The sequence below is a fragment of the Idiotropiscis lumnitzeri genome, chromosome 20, assembly GCF_059441095.1.
Source record: "Idiotropiscis lumnitzeri isolate Australia: NSW breed Sydney's pygmy pipehorse chromosome 20, RoL_Ilum_1.0, whole genome shotgun sequence".
In the NCBI taxonomy this organism is placed as follows: Eukaryota; Metazoa; Chordata; class Actinopteri; order Syngnathiformes; family Syngnathidae; genus Idiotropiscis; species Idiotropiscis lumnitzeri.
The window spans coordinates 2,527,710-2,546,347 of NC_142410.1; the positions used below are offsets into that span (position 1 = coordinate 2,527,710).

Genomic DNA, 18,638 nt, shown 5'->3' on the forward strand with positions numbered 1-18,638 from the left:
TCTAAAGCCAGCCACTGACAATCAGCTGACAAGGGGAAGGGAGACAACAAACAGAAACCCAGACACACAACACATGCGAGAGATTTCCAGGTCATAAGAAAGCGAGTCACACGTCATGGAAATAAAATATTAAAGGGTTAATTGCGATTTACACGGAAATGCGGGTTATGTCGTCAGCATAGGAACAGAACTCGTTTGTGATCCGAGGACCTCCTGTACGTGTATAGAAATCTAAGTATATTTTGAATAAATGAATGTCAATAAAACCCCAAAACCCCTGATGATGTTCAAAATGATTGGACCACGTTCTCCCTTGCCCGGACGCGGGTCACCGGGGCCCCCCTCTGGAGCCAGGCCTGGAGATGGGGCTCGTCGGCGAGCGCCTGGTGGCCGGGCCTGCACCCATGGGGCACAGCCCGAAAAGGCAACGTGGGTCCCCCTTCCCATGGGCTCACCACTTGTGGGAGGGGCCAAAGGGGTCGGGTGCAGTGTGAGTCGGGCGGCGGCAAGAGGCAGGGACCTTGGCGCTCGGATCCCCGGCTACAGAAACTAGCTCTTGGGACATGGAATGTCACCTCTCTGGCGGGGAAGGAGCCTGAGCTGGTGTGCGAGGCAGAGAAATTCCGACTAGATATAGTCGGGCTCACCTCCACACACAGCTTAGGCTCTGGTACCAGTCCTCTTGAGAGGGGTTGGACACTCTTCCACTCTGGAGTTGCCCAAGGTGAGAGACGCCGAGCAGGTGTGGGCATACTTATTGCCTGTACACTGGGGTTCACCCCGGTGGACGAGAGGGTAGCCTCCCTCCGCCTTAAGGTGGGGGGACGGGTGCTGACTGTTGTTTGTGCTTATTCACCAAACGGCAGTTCAGAGTACCCACCCTTTTTGGAGTCTTTGGAGGGTGTGCTGGAGAGCGTTCCCCCTGGAGACTCCCTCGTTCTGCTGGGGGACTTCAATGCTCACGTGGGTAATGACAGTGAGACCTGGAAGGGCGTGATTGGGAGGAATGGCCCCTCCAATCTGAACCCGAGCGGTGTTCTGTTACTAGACTTCTGTGCTCGTCATGGATTGTCGATAACGAACACCATGTTCAAACATAAGGGTGTTCATATGTGCACTTGGCACCAGGACACCCTCGGCCGCAGTTCGATGATCGACTTTGTAGTCGTGTCATCGGATTTGCGGCCGCATGTTTTGGACACTCGGGTGAAGAGAGGGGCGGAGCTGTCAACTGATCACCACCTGGTGGTGAGTTGGCTCCGATGGTGGGGGAAGATGCCGGTCCGACCCGGCAGACCCAAACGTATTGTGAGGGTCCGCTGGGAACGCTTGGCAGAATCCCCTGTCAGAAAGAGTTTCAACTCCCACCTCCGGCAGAACTTCGCCCACGTACCGGGGGAGGCGGGGGACATTGAGTCTGAGTGGACCATGTTTCGTGCCTCCATTGTTGAGGCAGCCGATCGAAGCTGTGGACGTAAGGTGGTCGGTGCCTGTCGTGGCGGCAACCCCCGAACCCGCTGGTGGACACCGGCGGTAAGGGATGCTGTCAGGCTGAAGAAGGAGTCCTATCGGGCCTTTCTGGCCTGTGGGACTCCGGAGGCAGCTGACAGGTACCGACTGGCCAAGCGGAATACGGCTTCGGTGGTTGCCGAAGCAAAAACTCGGGCGTGGGAGGAGTTCGGTGAGGACATGGAAAACGGGGGTGGACGAGATCCGCCCGGAGTTCCTTAGGGCTCTGGATGTTGTGGGGCTGTCATGGTTGACACGCCTCTACAACATTGCGTGGACATCGGGGACAGTGCCTCTGGATTGGCAGACCGGGGTGGTGGTCCCCCTTTTTAAGAAGGGGGACCGGAGGGTGTGTTCCAACTATAGAGGAATCACACTCCTCAGCCTCCCTGGTAAGGTCGACTCAGGGGTACTGGAGAGGAGGGACCGTCGGGAGGTTGAATCTCAGATCCAAGAGGAGCAGTGCGGTTTTCGTCCTGGCCGTGGAACAGTGGACCATCTCTACACTCTCTACAGGGTCCTGGAGGGTGCATGGGAGTTCACCCAACCAGTCTACATGTGTTTTGTGGACTTGGAGAAGGCGTTTGACCGTGTCCCACGGGGAGTTCTGTGGAGCGTGCTTCGGGAGTACGGGGTACCGAGCCCCTTGATACGGGCAGTTGGTTCCTTGTACCACCGATGTCAGAGTTTGGTCCGCATTGCAGGCAGTCAGTCGGATTCGTTTCCAGTGAGGGTTGGACTCCGCCAAGGCTGCCCTTTGTCACCGATTCTGTTCATAACTTTTATGGACAGAATTTCTAGGCGCAGTCGAGGCGATGAGGGGATCCGGTTTGGTGACCTCAGTATTTCATCGCTGCTTTTCGCAGATGATGTGGTACTGTTGGCTTCCTCAGGCCGTGATCTCCAACTCTCACTGGAGCGGTTCGCAGCCGAGTGTGAAGCGGTTGGGATGAAGATCAGCACCTCCAAATCTGAGACCATGGTTCTCAGCCGGAAAAGGGTGGAGTGCCCTCTCCAGGTCGGGGAGGAGATCCTGCCCCAAGTGGAGGAGCTTTAAGTATCTTGGGGTCTTGTTCACGAGTGAGGGGAGGATGGAGCAGGAGATCGACAGGCGGATCGGTGCAGCCTCCGCTGTGATGCGGACGCTGTATGGGTCTGTCGTGGTGAAGAGGGAGCTGAGCCAAAAGGCGAAGCTCTCGATTTACCGGTCGATCTACGTTCCTACCCTCACCTATGGTCACGAGCTGTGGGTCGCGACCGAAAGAACAAGATCTCGGATACAAGCGGCCAAAATGAGTTTCCTCCGCAGGGTGTCTGGGCTCTCCCTTAGAGATAGGGTGAGAAGCTCGGCCATCCGGGAGGGACTCAGTGTCGAGCCGCTGCTCCTCCACGTAGAGAGGAGCCAGATGAGGTGGCTCGGGCATCTGTTTAGGATGCCTCCTGGACGCCTCCCTGGTGAGATGTTCCGGGCATGTCCCACCGGCAGGAGGCCCAGAGGACGACCCAGGACACGCTGGAGAGACTACGTCTCCCGGCTGGCCTGGGAACGCCTGGGCATCCCTCCAGCAGAGCTGGAAGATGTGGCTGGGGAGCGGGAAGTCTGGGCTTCCCTGCTGAAGCTGCTGCCCCCGCAACCCGGCACCGGATAAGCAGCGGATAATGGATGGATGGATGGAATATCAATCATTTTAACTTGGTCTTTTTATAAGTAGCACGCATATCGAAAAGGTGTGGGCACCCCTGGAAGAGATGCTGCTAAAAATTGATGTTCTTTAAAACTCTTCGGTAGATATTTGTAGGCTAACTTGATATGTCTGATCATTGTAACAGACAAAATGTGCGCTTCAACATTGAGAGACAAGAACTCAAGTGACTTGCATGACACATTGGCCATCAACACTTGATAAGGAAGGACAGAAAAAGAGGGGTTTTGTTTCATTTACGGCAACCTAGCAATGCAGTCAGTGTCACTGGTGTGAAGTGGGGACCGAGAATGCACTCAAAGCCAATTCCTTGTTTCATTGCAGTCTCTTGTAACTGAGAGAATATTTGTTTTAATAAACAAACCTTATCTAAGCCGCTTTTCCTCACAAGAGTGCAAGGCATGCTGGAGACTATTGTAGCCATAGGCTGGGTGCAACTTGCCAGCCAATCACAGGGCACACAAAGACAAACAACAACTGCGTACCTGGAGAAAACCTACGTCGGCACGGGGAGAACATGCGAACCACACAAAGGAATGCCAGCGCCGAAATCAAACCCTGCACCTCTCTACTGTGAGGCCATCGTGCTAACCAAGTCTCCGCCACGCCGCCCTAATCAACATCATATTTTAAGAAATTATTCTTATTCATGGAAGCCGAGTCCCACAACACGCATGCAATCATGTTAGCATAAACTTTTTAGCTTGGTAAAAGAAGAAGAAATTTATCACATGGTATGCTGGATTTGACGTCAAGCATTTTTTCAAAAGAATTTGTCACGTAAAGGTATGTGCTCTCTTCTTTTCTTTTTATTCAACATCTCACTCTACCTCATGCAATCCTGTTTTGCATATGATCTGAATAAGACAATTCTAACTTTTTTTTTTTTTACTTGTTTACATAAGTAACTTTGTCCTCATGGTCAGCATTACCAGCTAGCTTAACAACAAGCTTCCGCTCCTGAAAGAAAGCTAACATGAGTCTTGATTTGTTACCAACCCGATTACCTGCAACCCTGTTGCTATGATCAGAGTGACAGTGTTGCACTACATTACCTGTGTTGCATCTCCTCCAGTTTACTCTTCAGAAACCATTATTTGTATTTATCATATTATCTGTATTATCGTTGATGAATATGTTGCAGAAAGGGTGTCTGATTAGCACGTCCGCCTCACAGTTGAAAGGTGCTGGGTTTGATTCCAGCTACGGCCTTCCTGAGTGAAGTTTGCATTTTCTCCCCGTGTCTGCGTGGATTTTCTCCGGGTACTCCGGTTTCCTCTCACATTTCATACACATGCGTGGTATAGATTGATTGGGGCTCTAAATTGTCCCGAGGTGGGATGGTAAGCGTAAACGGTCGTTCGTCTATGTGTACCCTGCGATTGACTGGCAACCAGTTCAGTGTTTACCCCGCCGACCCTCCTTGATTCACATTGTCAAATGCACTCTACAAATCTACAAAGCACATGTAAACAAGTTGGCAAACTTCCATACACAGTCCAAAACTCTGCTTAGTCATCACAATTAGAATCGGAAGTTGGATTTTCCAACATAGTCCTCTCTCAAAACCCCAAAATTTACATTATCAGGTAGCCTGAGAGTTTCATTCCCCTATAGTTGAAACACTACCCCCCTTGTTGAAATCGGGTACACAAACCTCAGCCTTCAGCCGTGTTGCGGAGTGTCGACCGTGACCACCAACAACATCTAGAGCCTTGACACGTGCACATGTTACGCTACATAAAAACACAGCTGCCAAAACACACCAAAATGCAATTGAACATCTTTGGAAGGAGCAACTGGACAGGTTCCCTCGCAATGAGTACATGACAGTTTTATTCATATTTAGGGGGGCTGAGATTTATGCCTCATGAAAAAGTACCATAATATTATATAGTATATTGTAATATATGATAGTAGGCACATTTTTTCTGCTCAATGCTTTTTGTTCTGCTCACCTTGAGCAGCTACTCCACATGAAATGTGTCCGGAATTAGGGATGGTGATAGAGGGAATATGTGATGCATGTCAAAGATCCCTTAAAAGGATTTCCAGAGCCTACAGAAATAATGAACAGAGGTGAGGTGAAATGAGTTTGGTGAGCGTCATGCTGATGGAACTGAAAGAAAAGGAAAAAAATGATATGTTTAAAGGGGAAATGCTTGGAAAGTTTGCAATATATTGATGATTGGATGTGAAAAATCATTCATAAAAATGAAAACTTTACTATGATCCCGTGACCTTTGGGAATAAGCCACAAAGAGGAAATAATTACTTACGAAAGTTATTTATTTAATGTTACTTATTTTGTTTAATATTTTGACCTAGGGGCTTCCGTATAAAGTGTTCCTCTCTTTCTATTGATTTATTTCTTCTGCCAATAAACTTACGGCAGAACACACATTAACCCTGTCAAACTGTATCTCAATTTAAATTAAACTCTCAATATTCCCAATGTTGTTCTCTACGCCGAAAGTATGAACTAAACTCTCATGAACCAATTCTTTGTGTTGTCACATAGAACCCCCTGAATTTTCACAGCATAGATGAAAGTTTAAAAGGCGGAGCTGTCGGGTCCAGTCACTCACACCGCTTGAGCAGTGTGAGCAGCCAAGGAAAGCAGCATGCTGCACAAGTAGTGCTGAGTTTCCAGGAGGAGATCATTCATGCAGCTGGTAAGTCCTTTTATTTTTTTCAACTTAATCACACAACTCAATTATTATACATAATAATGTATAGGTTCATTATTATTTTTTTATTAGGATTATATTATTTCCAAATATCAATTATGATTACAAGTACTGCAAAACTATATGACTGGAATAAACTGGCGTATGGTCATGTGAAATGCGTAGAAAATTTGGGATATAGAAGCAGAAACATGAGGAAGCATCTAATATTCTATAAGCGCGAAAAAAATTGTGTTTGGGGAAACAGAATTTGAGGATTAAGTACGTAAGAGCATCACTAAATCCAAATTCCAACATTGCAATTTCCAAGGAATCAACATAACAGGAGGGTTTAACATTTTACCCAAAGCATAAAAATTGTCTCTTTTTATCATAATTGATTATTTTAGTGGTTTACTTTTCATGTTTATTTATATATTTTTTTCGGTTTCTTTTGACAGTAACATTCTATGATGGCAGCACAATGGAAGAGTGGTTGGCAAGCCTCCTTTACAAAGAGGGGTTTCTCGGATTAAAATTTTGATTCAGGCCTTTTTTTGTGGAGCCTGCTTGTTTTGGGTACGTTTTCAATCTGATTCCATATCACTTCTGATTCCATACTCGAGTGCTGGATATGATATTCGGGCACACAATTTGAAAGGTTAACTGATTTCTTAAGATGAAGAATGCGCACAGTATAATTAGGCATGACACTGTCAATAAATATTTGCTCATTTAGTAATAGTGGAGAAAGGATTATTGATGCTAATAGCTGATCTTCCTTTTGCCTTCCACTTCAACTCCTCAGATTTTGTTACTGATGAAACGCCATAGTTTGGGGAAGATCTGTGTATGAGTCCGCGTAGGAATAACTTCAATTATACAACTTGTGTTAAAACAATTTATATGTATTTGTGTGTCGTGCTTTGCAGAGGCGAGATTATGTGCACCAGATGATAGGCTCCATCATTTGCAATTTTTTCAATTTTATTTTGCATTTTTTATGTATATTTATTCATTTACTTATTTATTTTAACGGGGTGAATTAAGTGTCAAAGGTTATACAGCTGTATGTCCATTCATGTATATTCTGTCAAAGGTAAATGTCATCTTTCCTCCTAACTGAAGGTCTGACGTTGTCTCAAAGCATTGGTCCAGCCATTCAACCATCCATTTTCTGCACCTCTCCTCATAAGGGTGGAGGGTGAACTGGAGCCCATGGATATGATGGTTCTGGCTTTAATTAGTACAGCCTGTATTAGTAATGTCATCTCTTCTTTACAGGCTATGCTAATCTATACCATGATCAGCAATGCAATGGAAGCAGTCTGAGTGAATGGAATTTGTGTGTTTTCTAGCTCCATGATCATACTGAATTTTTTGTTGGCTTGAGTGGACTTGACATGCATGATTTGTGCACTGTCTGCTATGATATTTACGGCACTTTTAATTATTGACTCCATGTAAATTCTGAACCGGGTGTAAGTGTAAGATTGATTTTATATTTGCACAGTTAAGACTAAGTTGTTTTTTTCCTACTACAGTGGTGTGCAAGTAGAAGTATAAGGTTGGTGGCAGTTAGTCAGGTCATATGTTTTAGGGTTAGTAGTCATGGTAATGGTTATCTTGAAAATTTATGAAGAACAAAAATGTCCTTTTAGGTTTGGCATATAACCCCCCCCACACACACACACACACACACGCACACCCCACACGCACACACCCACACACACATAATGGGATTAAAGTAATGTGAGTACAGTGTGGAAAGTTAGATACCGAGAATGTTAACCTTTAAATTAGGTCAACATAATCATGCCAAAGTAAAATAAACTGTCAAACTGGTCAATTCAGAGATTAAATAAACATTTATGTAAACAAAATGTGAAAAGTATTTTATTCATTTATTTTTATTTATTATTTAACAATTGCAATGAATATATTCACAGCAAGCATACGAATCAACATCTAACAAATTATTTCAAAATATCGAGAGAGTTCAACGTATTTTGTAAATCATCGCTGTCCTGTGAAAAACACGTGTCCAATTTTTTATCTTTTTTCTAATTTTCACGTGAACGTGACGTCAGTAACGCGGAAAACCCAATTCATGTAAAAATAAGAATAAGGGGAAACAGTGAACATAAGTGTTTTTCACAGGACAGCGCCGATATATAGAAAGCTTAAATCCATCCATCCATCTTCTGTACCGCTACTCCTCACTAGGGTCGCGGGGGGTGCTGGAGCCTATCCCAGCTATCTTCGGGCAGTAGGCGGGGGACACCCTGAACTGGTTGCCAGCCAATTGCAGGGCACACAGAGACAAACAACCATCCGCGCTCACACTCATACCTAGGGGCAATTTAGAGTGTTCAATCGGCCTGCCATGCATGTTTTTGGAATGTGGGAGGAAACCGGAGTACCCCGGAGAAAACCCACGCAAGCACGAGGAGAACATGCAAACTCCACACAGGATGGCCGGAGCCGGGATCGAACCCACGGCCGATGCTGTCTCTCACTGTGAGGCCATCGTGCTAATCAGTCGGCCACGGTGCCGCCCAGAAAGCTTAAATAAATTACATTTTAAAAAAAACACTACTTTGCATTTTTATTATGTCGGCTACAAAGCAGTGAGTGGGATTGAAGACGTAACCAAATTTAGTTAACTGGGCTTTGATAGGTCTAGAGCAGGCGTGGGCAAACTATGGCCCGGGGGCCACATGCAGCCCGTTAAAAGCTTTAATCCGGCCCGCCAAACTTGAAAAAAATTAAATGATTAACCTTCTTAATGTTTCATTTCTAAATACTTTGGAGTGTCAAAGACAGATATTTTGTTGTAATGCTCTTGTTAATTTTCATTTAAAAGGATTTTTTTTTTTTCTCCGATGAGGTGAGGTTACCAAAACACTCCATCCATCTGCTCCTGGTCTGGCCCCTCTGTCAAATTTTAGAACCCATTGTGGCCCATCAATCAAAAACTTTGACCACCCGTGGTCTAAAGGCTGAAGGTGGATCGCAAGTCCCTTCCAAGCATAACCCTCTCTAGCTTGGACTCATATAGAAATGGACGAAAAATGCCTCATACTCGCTGTCACGAGAAGTGAAGGCACCGGCGGCCATCTCAGATTGCGCAACTTGAATACAGTACATTGATTTCTCTGTGGCGTTTTCACATTTAATTTTCTCTTATAAGGTATATCTCCAAGTACTACTGAGAGATTTGTCTGCATCATGTTGTCAGAACCATCATCAATGAAATGAAAGCAAAGGCTATCAGGAAAATATTAGATGAAAATATTTCTACTTCTAATTTATATTCTAACTGAGCAGTGGAGAAGGGATCAAACTAAAAAATTAAAAAAAAGTAAAGTTTTTCTCCACTCCTTTTCAATCTTGTTGAGTTAGAATATCACTTTTATTTCAGCATTGTTTTGTTTTCTTTGATTTAGCTAACTTCATTTGTCTGTTTTGTTTGTTTCTATTGTGCCCTATCACATGTTCAAAATAAAGCCTTCATTCATTTATTCAAAAGAAAGCCATGGCCTTAATATAATTGTTGGGTATCTGGCTAGTTTATAGTTTATTTTTCATATAAATAAAATGTCCACACAACCTGTTCAAATTCCAAGTTTTTGTGATGTACAAAAATGAGATGATGACAAAAAGAAATACGAGATAAATAATTACAAAATGTTTCCGCCATTAATGAGACGTATAACCTCAACACTCAGTCTTTTTGTGTAGGAATCTATCAATGTGGTGCTTCTTAATCTGGCAAGATTTGCCCACATGTCTTTGCAAAAATGCTTTGACTCTCACTTAACAAGATTTTGAATGACTTGTTAATTATGAATACAGCCGCATCTCCTCTTATGCGCACGTGTGCAAACACATCATCTGTTCGGTTTTTTTTTTTCGTTTTTTTTTTTTTTTTACTATCCCTCTCAGTGGACAGTTCAAAGATCACGTTAGCAGCGGAAAAACTTTTGGAAATCATTTATCTTGGTCTAATTTTTTATTTAAAAAAGGCATTTGAACAGGGGGGCGGCACGGTGGCCGACTGGTTAGCACGATGGCCTCACAGTGAGAGACAGCATCGGGCGTGGGCTCGATCCCGGCTCCGGCCATCCTGTGTGGAGTTTGCATGTTCTCCCCGTGCTTGCGTGGGTTTCCTCCAGGGACTCCGGTTTCCTCCCACATTCCAAAAACATGCATGGCAGGCCAATTGAACACTCTAAATTGCCCCTAGGTATGAGTGTGAGTGCGGATGGTTGTTCGTCTCTGTGTGCCCTGCAATTGGCTGGCAACCAGTTCAGGGTGTCCCCCGCCTACTGCACGAAGATAGCTGGGATAGGCTCCAGCACCCCCCCGCGACCCTAGTGAGGAGAGGCGGTACAGAAGATGGATGGATGGATGGATGGACGGATTTGAACAGGGGTGTGCATAGATTTTATATCCACTGTTGTAGTTTTGTAAAACTTTTTTTTTCATGCATTTGTACTGCACATACATTGTATGTACGTATTTGTATTTTCTGATAAATAAGGCAGTTTCGGACTCTGATTACTTTTATAGACCAGTGACTGGATGGATGTTAGTTCTCCATTCCAATCCTTCTCATGTTTTTCTCCACTCTTCCTTTAGATGCCTGTTGGTCATTATGGCTGAAACTTCAAGCTCTGATCCCAGCTTCATACCCGCTACTTTTGGTACTGTGTACAACGCCTAGTAGCTATGCATAACATTTGATAAGCTAATTATACTGGCCCGATAAACACCTGAGATAGCAGGTACTACCATGAGGCACACAGTCATCCCTCGATCATCCAGAAGCTCACACGAAATTCGGTGGTGTTGGTTGCTGTCTCAATGGGTTGTACTGTAATAAAGTAGGCTGTAGTAAGTACTACAAGACACATTCATTACCTGACTATGAAATTGATCACAAACCGATTGTCGGGTAACATCATATATATAAGACAGTGGTGTCCAAAAAAAAAGCCTGCGGGCTATTTCTGGCCCATCGTGAATTTTTAAGTGGCCCACTGCATACATGAAAAAATTATTTTGCCACTAATAAATGTATTTTATATACTGTTGAGCTTTTCTTAATGTGCAAAAATGCAAAATAATATAACAAATATCTGAATATTAGCTAAAAATCGTTTTCCTCAATTTCTAAATTGTGAACTTATCACATGAATGATTCCCAAGTAACTGCTACAAATCTGGTCAGGTTGTCTCGACTCACTTGCTCATCCCCTGTTTTTAACCGGTGAAAGCTATCTTTATCATCCAATGTCTTTTCAAAGGTGAGTTACATCAAGTCCTCTTAACACAGGGATGTGCAAACAATTTCCTCAAAGGGCCATACAGAAAAAATCTGAAAGTTTTTGACTTCACTTTATCAAGCACAACCAAATCACTCAAACAAGCAATTCTATATTGTTTATATATTAGTCTTTGGAAAAACTGATACCTGGACAGCTTTCTATAAGGCAAATAGTTCGGAATTTTACAAGATTTTGGGCTGGTCAGACACCTACAAGAAAATATCTGCCCCTACAGCCAAATCCTATCTCTACATTCAGAAACAAAACAAGAGCAATCTGTCCTAACCTGACTGGACGACTGAAGCCTACCCTAATTCATTCCAATCTTGTTTTAAAAATCATCATGCAGTGTTTGTTCATTTTGAACGTCTGACAGTACACCCACTAACATTGTTTTCCAGTCTCTTCTCATCGAACAAAAACTCAAACTCGTCTCATCATGATTTTGTCATTCATGAACCATGTCCAGCTCATCTCGTCACAAGAAAACAACACTGGGATGAATGCTTGCCTTTAGTCTCATTATCTGCATCTGAAAAACAACGTCATATAGTTGATGAAATGTTAAAAGAATCCAATCAGCAATTTCTTATGAACTCTCTTCTGAATGATATTTAGGGATAAAACTCAACGGTACGTTTCTAGTCATTTTTTTTGTTTTCTCAAAAATGTCATTCCTTATAATGATTATTAAACATGATTTCTTTCCAATTTAGATGGCCCTTACCAGGAAGCTGCTATATTGTCTGGCAGTGTTGGTGGGTGGAGTACCCGTCAGTTTAATGGAACTCATATTATTTGGCATGGGGCAAATTTCACTGAATCACCAGGAAATAGGACACTAATCGAGGCAACGACAAACTTTGACCCATTGGGAGGACATACAGTCTGGCAGGTAACGATCAGAAGAGCAGTTATATACACCAATTCCACTTTTTTGGATTGTTGATCGTATGATCATTTGAATGTGCTTACTTCATCAATAACAGTATTTTCCATTTAAGATTTTAAAAGATACATCCATATTTCAATAATTTTAATAGTTTTGAGCACAAGTTGAATTGAGGTTTTCAGGTATTTAATTTAATAATTAAATATACAGCAAAGATAAAAAAAAAATTCCAGGGTTGAGTTGAATTATACTGTTTTCCAAATTATTTATTTTTTATTTATTTTATTTTCTAGGTTCGGCAGTGAAATGTACGCTGAATAGATTCTTTTTGGTCATCATAACTTACATTAGGTTCTAAAATAGGCTGCAAAATTGCTGAAAAATGGAAACATAAGATAAACTTAAAAAGTACACAATAGTTTTCAAAAAGCAAATAGACTATCAAACTATTTGTCATTGTGTATGGATCTCATATACAAAGTACAAAGACAATTACTTTTCAACCCCAAAAAATCTTTCATGAACAAATTCCACGTTAACATAAGAGCCGCTGCTTCCAAATCACCTTAACTCTCATTCATTTCATTTATCAATGGCCATTTCGGCTTGTATCTTATTTGAGGAAGCAAGTTAGAAACACCACCGGAAAGTCAATCAGAAGAGCCAGTCGAAAGCTACCAACCATCTGTACCAATTTTCTTGTTCATGTTTGGCTAGAAATATGGGCCTTTCGATCGGTGTTTAACCAATGATTCGCACAAAGAACATTTATTTGTTATTTTTGCTTAAGATGAACAGCGTCCAGAAATATAAGTTGGATTTTCATATTTTCAACGGTCGTTGAGTTATAATGGAAACGTAACGTTACAGACACTTTACTCCTCATAGAGAGAAAATTATCAAATGAAGGAATACAGTTCATGATGTAACCGTCATCTTTTGTTCTTTTGTTTTTTTCCCCATCTTCAGGTTATCGTAATTGTCTTCCTGACCGGGTCGCTTTCACTCGTAACTGTTGTTGGGAACATCTTAGTTCTGTTGTCCTTCAAGATCAACAAGGCACTGAAGACTGTGAACAACTACTACTTGCTGAGCTTGGCTTTTGCTGACCTGACCATCGGCACTTTATCGATGAACTTGTATACCACCTACATCATCATGAATCAGTGGGCTCTGGGGCCAGTCATTTGTGACTTGTGGCTTGCAATTGACTATGTAGCCAGTAATGCTTCAGTCATGAACCTCCTAGTCATAAGCTTTGACAGGTAAGCAATTATTGTTTATTATGTGAGACCTACTTTCGGATGACATTTTTTTACAGATGCGTTGGTGCATTGCTCAGATCAGAATTGAATTTCTCAAAACTGCATGTCCAATTTCCACATAAAAAACAATTTCTCATTTGAATGATTATGAACATTTCTCTGTTGTTCTCAACATTATCAATTGCTTAAGTTATGATCAATTTTTTTTTTTACAAAATGTCTATGTAATTGTCTCTCTAAAATTGTGTACTATTATTGAAGGATTTTTGTCACATGCCATTTTACACTGCAGTAAATTGCTAATCAACATTACACTGAGATTCAAGATTCCAATATAATATGCACATAGAAAATAAAAAACTATATAGTATATTATTGAATATCACATATGCTTAGTAGATAGTTCTGTTTTGTTTTTTAAAGCTTTTTTTATTTATTTTTTTGGTAAGTGTATGTTTACTCCACTAACAGAGGGACGCGCCATAGAGGAATCTTGATTAGGGCACCACAATGACTTGACCCTGTTTCTGGGTCATCCCAATAAAAACATTGGGTAACACTTTATTTGAAGTTTGTTCATAAGATCATGACATGACTCCTGTCATGAATATGAATGAATCCTTATGACAGATGGCATTAAAAGTCATTCCATAATCCTAACCCTAACCGACGCTAACACTAACCCCTAATCATAATCCAATTTTGCATCACAAGTGACATAAATAACCCAATGACACTTAATGCCATCTGTCATAGGGATTCATTCATGTTCATGGTAGGTGTCATGTCATAATTATGAAATAATAAAAATAAACTACTAAGACAAGATTTTAGTTCAAACTGCTAAACTTAATTTTTTTTTGTTTTTTTTGCAAATAGTCTTTGGAGGTTTTTGCAAATATTCAGAACAAGTCACTCAAATGATATGCCATGAGTTGGTACAGTTATTTAGTGGTGGGAAAATTAAACTTCATGAAGCACTTTTTATTTTTTGTACTTTTTTAGCTGCTGCTCTAGGTTTAAAGATAAAGGCTTGTGCAATGGAAATTTATTAAATCTCCACTGCATCTTTGAACCAAGAATGCCATCTCGAGGAGTCAAAATTATCAAGTGCTTCATGAAGCTTCATTTGTCCATCACTAGCACTTTTGCTGTGTTATGCGTTAAATTTACATATTAATTTAAAAGACAAACAACATCAACAAATACAAATACTTCAAATCGTCGCTGTCCTGTGAAAAAGTTGCATTTCCAATTTTGTAATATTTAAAGAAAATTTCACATTAATGGGGTGCAATGCAAAAACGGCATTCAGAATCAGAATCACCCATGCAATCTAACAAATAATTTAATTAAATATATCAATTAAATTGATTAATTATTAGAAAAAAAGGATAGTAAAAAAATAATAAAAATAACAAAACATATAATGTAAAAATAAAAAAATACAAAATATAAAAATAAGAAAATGAGAAAAAATTTAGTGTTTTTCACAGGACAGCTATGGAATGTTGAGTTAGTAAAGAGATACAAACAATATTGTGTGTGTGATTTGCGGTGGGTCACGGGGTGATTGCATTTGTTTCTGACAGTTGGAAGGGCTAAATTGACCAAGGAACATTGTTGCGATTTGTATCTAGCAGGAAGGTTAAAATCTTTTACATTGGTAAATTTCTAAAATTTCTTCTGAATCATGTCCCCCTTTTCTTCCTTTTTTTTTCTTTAGATATTTCTCTGTTACCAGGCCTTTGACCTATCGCGCAAAGCGCACAACCAAACGGGCCATGACCATGATTTGTTTAGCCTGGTCAATATCATTCATTCTTTGGGCCCCAGCCATCCTGTTCTGGCAGTACATCGTCGGTGAACGGACGGTGCCGCCTAATGAATGCTTCATCCAGTTTCTATCTGAGCCCATTATTACATTCTGCACTGCTATCGCTGCGTTTTACTTGCCAGTCACTATAATGACGACCCTGTTTTGGAAGATCTATCAGGAGACAGAGAAACGTGCTAAGGATATACAGGGTCTTAAGGGCTCTGGTGCAGGAAACAACAAAAGTCAAAATCAGAAGAGTGACGATGGTGCGACCAAGAGCCAAAAGGAGAAATCAGACACAACATCGACACAACAAATAAACTCAGCGAACGACAGGAGCGATGATCCTACAGATAACACGAAGGACAATGGGAGTATTCCAAGAGGAATGAAAAGCAGAGGGAAATGCGCATTCCTTTCCCAGTTTTCATCCCATTTATGCCACGGTTTTAAAAGGGGTAACAACACCACGACAGCAGAGCAGAGTTGCGGTGACAGTTTAAACAACAACGATGCTTCGGAGGAGGAAGAGGAAGTAAACGATGCCGACGAAACAAGGCTGGCGGCAGGTCGGGTATAGTAATCCTAAATTGTGTTGAGTTTTCTTAAGGCCGAATCTGAAGTACACAATTTCGATTCATGCCTACAGTGTATAGGATTTTTTTTGTCTTGTTACCAAATTGCATAAAAATAACAGTCAACACTGAGCAGTGACAACATGAGCACATAATAGTAATGTTAAATATTACATACCGTTTAGTTGGCCTGTGCTGACCATTCCCCCATTGTGCCGCTTGAGACCATAAAAAAGACAATTGTGTCACAAATCCAGCCTATGACATACCATAATATGATGTCTCATGTGTTTTCTGTAGATGGAAAGAAGACTAAAAGGGCAAGTGACAAGAACAGAAAATCATCAGATTCAAAACAGTCAGTACCTGCTGACACATCCCCTGAAAATATCTCCATGAAAGATGTGAAAAGGTTTGCCTCGAAAGCCAAGACAGAGGTTAACAAACGCAAGAATGAAAAAAAGGCAAATGACAAGAAAGCAGCACGGACACTGAGTGCCATACTTTTGGCCTTCATTACTACTTGGTTACCATACAATATAATGGTCTTAGTTAACACCTTCTGCCAAGACTGTATCCCGGGAAATCTTTGGGCACTGGGCTACTGGTTGTGTTACGTTAACAGCACAGTCAACCCTATGTGCTATGCCCTGTGTAACAAGACTTTTCGAAACACGTTCAGGGATATCTTAATGTGCCAGTGGAATCAAAACAAAAGCAAACCTCAATTTAATAAGAGGAATGCTGCGGCTTGCCGAAAGAAAGAGCAAATGTAGAACAGAAGTATGACTAAAATGTTACAATTTAAAATAATGCAATAGGACTTCTAAAGGATAAAAATAATATTTTGGGAAAGTTTGGCAATGTTTGCTTTGCCCGTCTGAAAACGTGTTAAAATATACGCAGACCTACTCTACTATGATTATGTTAGACTGAGTCAAGTAAGAGCTAGGCAATGTTTTTTTTTTCAAAGTACAAAGTCCGAAAAAGTGGGGCAAGTGAAATCAGTATGGATTGAAATGTGGAGTTATTCAGTTAGAAACTGGGTTGATTGTGATATTTATGGCACTTTTGCATCATGGTTTTATTGTCATCTGATTGCAAACAGGAGTGGTATTGCCAAATTATCAAATATCTTGACATTTTTATTTGAAAGAAAAATTACCAAGGCAACTCAGTGCTACGGTGGTTATTGGGATGGACGATTACAGAAAATGTTGTTGTTTTTATTTTGTTCCATTGTTTCCCCTGTGTCTGCTAATCGGGGAACCACTTCTACGAATGATTGGCAAGTTTCATTTAAAAATATCCACAAATAAGCCCATACAGGCTGAAAGTCAGAGAAATTCTCCAAGAAAGTAAAAGTTACCAGAAATTTAGCAAAAAGGGACATTATTTGTGAGAAGGGTAATGTTTGTAGAAGAATAAGTCATGTCCATCAGTAATCAATTGTTTTTTTTCTTCTTCGTGAATTCATTTATGTTGGATTTTAGAGCTGTTTGAAATGCTCATTGCATGATTTTTTTTATTTTATTTTATTTATTTATTTATTTATTTTTAGAAAATTCCATAATGATGGTAGACACTTTTCACTGTTATACTATATGTCTACATGTGTTGCTCCACTATCTGTGTAGAAATATCTCTTTCTGAAAGGGTTATAACGTTGCGACACGATGCTTTTCTTTGGTGTATTGCATTGTCAGTTAGTAATAAGCCACACTGACTAATATAAAGTAAAGCTATGGGGTTGGCTTTTTGCTTTAGGTTTACTTTGACTGGGAATGGCAATAAACTGTTTGATGCATCTTTTTTTTGAAGAAGATTTTTTCACTGTCTTGCTTTCTGTGAAGTGAGTTGAGTTCACTAGCAACACGCAGCACTCATCAAGTTTTTGCTCGGAATTCTAAGCAATAAATTGTTTGAATGATGCCTGATATTTCTCAAATCCGTTACTCACGAGATTCCCGTTTGAAATGGGACACGTTATGCAGGTGACATTAAAAACCAACACCGTGCTGAGTATTTTTAAGAGGTGGGAGATGAGATTAATTGCCAGAGGGAACATTTGTGCTTCCTCTAAATGGGCGCTGTCTTATTAATGGCTATGTCCACACTGTGAGCGGAATCTACGCTCATAAATGAATCAACTAAGACACCAGCCCAAAGCTGAACTCTGTTCATTATGTGTGACATACTGTATTAATTATTTGAGCTTTGTTCATGCATATATAGCTAGCGAATGAGCACCATGTCCGCTGCGCCTACTAATAGAACCATTCATTCCAAAGTTTATTTTGTGCCATCAAAAGCCCATCTGGCGCTACGTCTTTTACGTCAAATGCTGGATCTTACTCAGTGCATTTATTTCATAATGTTCTCTGCTCTGATGCACGCCATTCGGCGTAGTTGTATGTGTATATGATTGTGCAATCTACAAAGTAGTCTAAAGTTTATACACGTGACGGTTATCTCTTGTGATTTGTTTAATGAAGTATTTATATTTTTAAATTGTCTTTAAAGTTATTAACTGCATGAGAAAAATTAAGTTATAAATTAATTTTAGAATATTAACTTTATATTGCTCCAAATAGGCCAACTAGTTCACAGGTCCACCTCACAATGCGAGAGGCCTGGGATTCGATTTGAATGTTCTTTCCCATCCCCGCATGGGTTTTCTCGGGTAGTTTGGTTTTCTCCCACATTGCAAGTTTCATGCATGCTCGGTAAATGGAAAACCCTACATTTTCCCTTGGTGTGATTTTCAGTGTGAACGTTTGTTTGTCTGTATATGCCCTATGATTGGCTGGCAACCAGTTCAGGGTGTACCCCGCCTACTGCCCGAAGACGGCTCCAGCATGCCCAAGACCCCC

At 41.2% G+C, this 18,638-nt stretch overlaps 1 protein-coding gene across 2 annotated transcripts; it reads left to right on the forward strand.

Moving 5' to 3' along the window:
- The first annotated feature begins 5,800 nt into the window (after nucleotides 1-5,800).
- chrm3b (cholinergic receptor, muscarinic 3b) lies at nucleotides 5,801-17,538 on the forward strand. 2 transcript variants are annotated; one of them, XM_088284965.1, is made up of 7 exons: nucleotides 5,808-5,887; nucleotides 6,343-6,460; nucleotides 10,526-10,590; nucleotides 11,931-12,109; nucleotides 13,076-13,371; nucleotides 15,098-15,759; nucleotides 16,066-17,538. In XM_088284965.1, exons 3-7 carry the CDS (start codon nucleotides 10,542-10,544, stop codon nucleotides 16,539-16,541), a joined length of 1,662 nt encoding a protein of 553 aa, XP_088141091.1. In that variant the 5' UTR covers nucleotides 5,808-5,887; nucleotides 6,343-6,460; nucleotides 10,526-10,541; the 3' UTR covers nucleotides 16,542-17,538. The 2 variants fall into 2 exon arrangements, with proteins under 2 accessions (XP_088141092.1, XP_088141091.1); XM_088284966.1 differs by lacking the exon at nucleotides 6,343-6,460 and having other exon boundaries at nucleotides 5,801-5,887.
- The last annotated feature ends 1,100 nt before the right edge of the window (nucleotides 17,539-18,638 follow it).

Excerpts from the sequence above, each read along its gene's own strand:
- chrm3b (XM_088284966.1), top strand. The coding sequence starts at position 10,542 with ATGGCTGAAACTTCAAGCTCTGATCCCAGCTTCATACCCGCTACTTTT. Across the intron at positions 10,591-11,930 it reads CTTCATACCCGCTACTTTTG|ATGGCCCTTACCAGGAAGCT; the intron begins GTACTGTGTACA and ends TTTCCAATTTAG. Across the intron at positions 12,110-13,075 it reads GAGGACATACAGTCTGGCAG|GTTATCGTAATTGTCTTCCT; the intron begins GTAACGATCAGA and ends CCCCATCTTCAG.